Source organism: Platalea leucorodia, assembly GCF_965183815.1.
Source record: "Platalea leucorodia genome assembly, contig: HAP1_HAP1_SCAFFOLD_210, whole genome shotgun sequence".
In the NCBI taxonomy this organism is placed as follows: Eukaryota; Metazoa; Chordata; class Aves; order Pelecaniformes; family Threskiornithidae; genus Platalea; species Platalea leucorodia.
The window spans coordinates 64,927-70,608 of record NW_028121349.1 but is presented as its reverse complement, the minus strand read 5'-3'; the positions used below and the strand labels follow the sequence as shown (position 1 = coordinate 70,608).

The window sequence follows — 5,682 nt, the reverse complement described above, 5'->3', positions numbered from 1 at the left end:
TTGCAGGATCACAACTGTGGTTACTTTAAAGCAAGAAGAAAGCCAGGGAAGTTTTTTACATTCTTCAGCACCAGAGATGTATTTCCTTAAGACACAAGTTCTCTTTTCCCACTTCTCATTCCCCAAACAGTCCCCAGATTCTGCACTTCTAAAGATATACCTGGTACACAAAATCTGCACTTCTGAGTTGTCCACACTTGACACAACTGCAACCTGTTTATTCCTGGTGGGTCACAACTAGTAGGAGCTCTCGATGCAGGCCACAGTCTTTCTGAGGGCATTTCCAAGAGCCCCCTTGACTTGCCTGTTCCGCAGGCTGTAGAGGAGTGGATTGGCCATGGGTGTGAGGATGGTGTAGAAAAAGGATGGCACTGTATTGAGCTGCCTCAGTGAGGCTGTTCTGGGCATCATATAGACAACGATGAGGGTACCATAGAAAGCAGTGACCATGATGAGGTGAGAGGAGCAGGTGGAGAAGGCCTTCTGCCTCCCCGTGGTGGCTGGGATCCTCAGGATCGCAGCTATGATGCAGATATAGGATACCACGGTGAACACAAATGGGAAGACCACATCCAGAAAGCAGATGATGAAAGCAACCAGTCTAAGCACCGTGGTGTCACTGCAGGCGAGCTCCAGCAATGGGGCAAAATCACAGAAGAAGTGATCAATTGCACTGGGACCACAGAAGTGTAACTTGGAAAGTAGCCCAGTGACTCTGGTAGACATTAGTAATCCTGCTAGCCAAGACCCAGCTGCCAGCTGGAGACAGAGCTTCTGCTTCATGAGGCTGGCATAGAGCAGGGGCTGACATATGGCAAAGTACCGATCATAGGACATGATGGCCAGCAGATAACACTCGGTACCTGCACAACAGGCAAAGAAAAAGAACTGTGTCATGCAGCCTTGAGCAGAAACGGTTCTGTCCCTGGTTAGGAAGCTGGCCAGCAGCCGCGGCAGGATAGTGGAGGTACAGCAGATTGCCACACTGGAGAAATTAGGCATCTGCTCTGAGGCCCACGAAAGAAGGAGGAGGAAACCTAAGAAAAGGGAAGGGAATGGTGACAAAGGTAACAAGATGAATTTCACCAAGCACGATATTAGTTACCCTTGTCACACCTTCAACTGACCGGGTACCAAAATGGATCCTCACAACCACACCAGAGCAAGAATATTTTTCTTGAAGGCCTTTTCAGTCCTTCATGAGTTAAAACCCCTCCTTTTCACACTGCTGCTGGTGATTTCTCTGCTCGCTGTCATGGGGAATGCAGTCACCGTTGCCATCCTTTGGCTCCACCACTAGTGCCACAGCCCCAGGCATCCCTTCCACTGAACCTTGTCCTTCCGAGGACTGTTATGGAACCAGAATTGTCTTGACAGTGCCGTTCTACCGCCATCTTCTGGGTTCGACATCCAGCCCCCGACGAAACCACCACAGGATGCCCATGCAGAGACCAGGACACGAAAGGCGGGGCAATGAACTGCACGCACGCCTTTGCAGACACCACGGCGCGAAAAGCAGAAGCGCAAACTGCATGTACGCAGAACCATTCTGCGTATAAAAGGACTGCGTGCACCTTATGAGGCTCTCTTCTCTCTTCAGCCTCTGCTCCTCTCTTTCTCTTCTCGTCCTACACCATGCACCTCCTTGGAAGCTGCTCCTGCGGACACAGAGACTGGACCTTTGATCGACGGGACAACACCAGACTTGGAGTGGCGGTAGCTAGTTCCACTACGTGGCTCTTTTCTCACCCGCCTGAGCACGCTCTTTCTCTTTTTCTCTCTCTCATTTTTTCTTTTTTCCCCCCACATCTCCCTACCCGGTCCTCACCCCTTCGTTTGCCAAAATAAAGTCAAACAGTTGTATGGCGTTTGACCTCGTTTGCGTCTTAATCTCGTCCTTGGGATCGTATCAAAACCTCTCCCAACATTGGATCGGGACACTTGGATATTTGGTTCACTCTGGTCATTCCCCCTGACATGTTTGTCAGTCTCATGCTGGAGATTAAGACAGCTCTGTGGCTGGAAGGTGTGGAAGGAAGCAGGGGATTACAAAAGAGATGCTGGATATTACTTATTTTGAAAACAAGAGACTCTCAGGGATTCCTAGTCCAAAAAGGCAAGTACCTCTGAAAAGTAGAAAGAATAGCTTTCAACATACACATTTGATTTGATGGTTTAGCATTTGTGCAATAGAAGAGATGAGTTTGGCACATAGGTGTGACAGATGTTTGCAATAGGTCTGAGTGAATGTGGAATTTGCCAGGAAGGGGGTGAAATAGCTCGCAGCCTCTTTAAAATCTTCTGTTCTGGAGAAAGAATCCTTTGGGATTTGAGAAAGGTAGAAAGGTAGAAAGGTAGAAAGACGACAACAAATTCTCTGAGGACTCGAACTGAAATGTAAACCAGAAAAATCAGGGGGTGAGAAAGGCTTGAAGGACTCTCTCTCTCTCTGTGCTACATAGGAGGAAGACTGCAAGAAAGGAAAGAAGCAGAGAAGGAAGGATTCCTTTCATCCAGACGGTGAAATAATCACACTTGGGTTTTGCCATCTTCCTGTCTCGGCAGGATGAACTGAAATTCAGCATGGGAGCAGAAAATGAAACTGCAGTTACTGAGTTCATCCTAGAGGGTTTCTCAGGACTTGATCAAAGCCTGCAGCTATTTCTCTCTCTGCTCCTTCTGCTCATATACCTGACAACAGTGATGGGGAACACAACCATCATTTTCCTCATGTGTGTGGATCACCGCCTGCAAACCCCCATGTACTTTTTCATCAGCAATCTGGCCTTCCTGGAAATCTGGTTCACATCCTCCACAAGCATCAAATTGTTTGTGATCCTGAGTTCTGGTAGGAGAACAATCTCACTAAGCAGCTGCTTTGCCCAGTCCTGTTTCCATTTTGCCCTGGGCTGTACAGAGATGGTTCTACTTGTTGTCATGTCCTTTGACCGCTATGTTGCCATCTGCCAGCCTTTGCGTTATGCTGCCACCATGAAGCCTCAGCTCTGCATCCACCTGGTTGTTGCTACTTGGGTCATAGGCATCACAGTCTTGAGTTACCGTCTGGTCCTCCTCTACAAGCTGACTTTCTGTGGCTCGAACAAGATCCACCATTTTTTTTGTGACAACTCCCCCTTGTTCACATTGTCCTGCTCTGACCCCAGCCTGCTTTGGAAAACAGACTCTGTTTTATTATCCTTTATCCTACTGGGTTCCTTATGTTTAACTCTGGCATTTTACATGGGCATCCTTTTCTGTATTCTGCACCTGCCAGCAGCCGCTGGGAGGAAAAAAGCTTTTACTACGTGTTCTTCCCACCTCACCACCTTGGCCATTGCATATGGGAGCTGCATTGCTCTCTATGTGCGTCCTTCCAGAGATGTTTCCTTGGAGACAAACAGAATTGTGGCTTTGCTGAACACTGTCCTGTACCCAGTCTTAAATCCGTTCATCTACAGTCTTAGAAACAAGACTGTGCTACTGGCCCTGAATGAAGCCGTTGCCCGTGTAACAGCACAGCGTTTCCCCTAATCCTGATGCATTTCTGGACAGCAATTCCAATGAGCTGCTATGTTAGAATATGCTAAATAATACCAGTGCATAGGTATGTAACCTGCAAATACATCTGCCTCAGGAGATGCATGTTCTTGTTGGGTTGTGTTAGGTTAAGTGAGAAGAAGCTCATGTGCACACACAAAGAAGGCACTACCAATGGCAGGAGGAGTAACTCAGTTAACACCCTGCCCCAGCTGCTCCCAGACCTGTCACAGGAGAGCCACCAGCTCATCAAGGGCCCATCTCCACAAAGTGAGAAGAGCACAGAGGCACCGTGGCAGGTGGGAACCCAAATGACAGGCTCCTGAGGAAGGAACATCTTGTCCCAGCTCCTTCCAGGGCTGCCCTGCGAGAGCCGTCAGCCCCGTTGTCCAGGTGTGAAACCCACCAAGATGAGTCACTGCGAGCAGCTCTCTGGATCACCATTTGGACTAAGGGAATTGTCACCTAGGGGCGTAGGACACATTATGGGATGCAGGGGAAGAGCATTTTTGGGTTGCACAGGACTTTTATTATGGGAAGTTTAGGGGAGGACCCTGACCAGTGCAGTCTGTCCTGTCTTCTCATTAAGCTTAATTTCTAGCTCATTGCTGTGTGGGGGAATCTCTCTTCTGCGTGAACATGTGAGCACAGGGGGATGAGTGCAGCAACTGGAGAAGGACCAGGGGCTCAGGCAGCCCGTATGTCATTAGTGCCGGCAACTGAGAGACTGGAGTGACTGGACCTAAGAGTTTGTGTGTGTGTCTGTGTGAGTGTGTGAGTGGGGTGGTCTGTAGCAGCATCTGGAATGGGGTTGCAGCCTCAGGGGGCTCATATGTCCAGGTGCGTGCACCTGGGGAGGCTGGTATCCAGGGCAGCTACTGAGGAGACTGAGCGTCTGAGTCCAGCTGCTGGAGGGATCCACCCTGTATGGGTATATATAGAGAATAGAATCGAACAGAACAGAACAGAACAGAATAGAATCGAACAGAACAGAACAGAACAGAATAGAATAGAACAGAAGAGAACAGAACAGAATAGCATAGAATAGAATAGTTCAGTTGGAAGGGACCTACAAGGATCATCTTGTCCAAATACCTGGCCACTTCAGGTCTGACCAAAAGATAAATCATGTTATTAAGGGCATTGTTCAAATGCCTCTTAAACACTGACACGCATGGGGCATCGACCATCTCTCGAGGAAGCCTGTTCCAGTGTTTTACTACCCTCTTGGTAAAGAAATGCTTCCTAATGTCCAGTCTAAACCTCCCCTGGTGCAGCTTTGAACCATTTCCCCACGTCCTGTTGCTGGATTTAAGAGAGAAGCAATCAACACCTCCCTCTCCACTTCCCCTCCTCAGGAAGCTGTAGAGGGCAATGAGGTCAGCCCTCCACCTCCTTTTCTCCAAACTAGACAAGCCCAGTGTCCTCAGCCACTCCTCAAAGGACATTTCTTCCAGCCCTTTCACCAGCTTTGGTGCCCTCCTCTGGACGCATTCAAGTACCTTACATCCTTCTTCAATTGTGGGGCCCAGAACTGCACACAGTACTCCAAGTGAGTCTGCACCAGTGCCAAATACAGCGGGATAATCCCCTGTCCTGGTTTCAGCTGGGATAGAATTAATTTTCTTCCTAGCAGCTGGTATAGTGCTGTGGTTTGGATTTAGGATGAGAATAATGTTGATAACACACTGATGGTTTACTTATTGCTAAGCAGTCTTTATCCTAGTCAAGGATTTTACAGCTTCCCATGCTCTGCCTGGTGCACAAGAATCCGGGAGGGAGCACAGCCAGGACAGCTGACCCAGACTGGCCAAAGGGCTATTCCATACCATATGATGTCATGCTCAGTATAGAAACCGGAGAGAGTTAGCCGGGGGGCAGCGATTGCTACTCAGGGGCAGTCTAGGCATCGGTCAGCAGGTGGTGATTGTGCATCACTTGTTTTGTGTATTATTATTAATTACTATTACTATTACTATTACTATTACTATTACTCTCATTACTCTCATTACTCTCATTACTATCACTGCTATCACTGCTATCATTACTATCATTACTATCATTACTATCATTACTATTATTACTATTATTACTATTTCCCCTTCCTCTGCGGTCATATTAAACTGTCTTTATGTCAACCCACGG

The 5,682-nt window shown here is 48.0% G+C and overlaps 2 protein-coding genes across 2 annotated transcripts; one reads left to right on the top strand and one right to left on the bottom strand.

The window, feature by feature from the left end:
* Positions 1 to 237: 237 nt before the first annotated feature.
* LOC309603838 (olfactory receptor 10A7-like) lies at positions 238 to 897 on the bottom strand (the record flags this gene model as incomplete). The annotated part of the gene is made up of 1 exon (XM_082338737.1): positions 238 to 897. The coding sequence occupies one exon, from the start codon at positions 895 to 897 to the stop codon at positions 238 to 240; it is 660 nt and encodes a 219-aa protein (XP_082194863.1).
* Positions 898 to 1,473: 576 nt separating this feature from the next.
* LOC309603837 (olfactory receptor 6E1-like) lies at positions 1,474 to 3,531 on the top strand (the record flags this gene model as incomplete). Its single annotated transcript, XM_082338736.1, has 2 exons — positions 1,474 to 1,534; positions 2,609 to 3,531. 2 exons carry the CDS (start codon positions 1,474 to 1,476, stop codon positions 3,529 to 3,531), a joined length of 984 nt encoding a protein of 327 aa, XP_082194862.1.
* Positions 3,532 to 5,682: the final 2,151 nt, after the last annotated feature.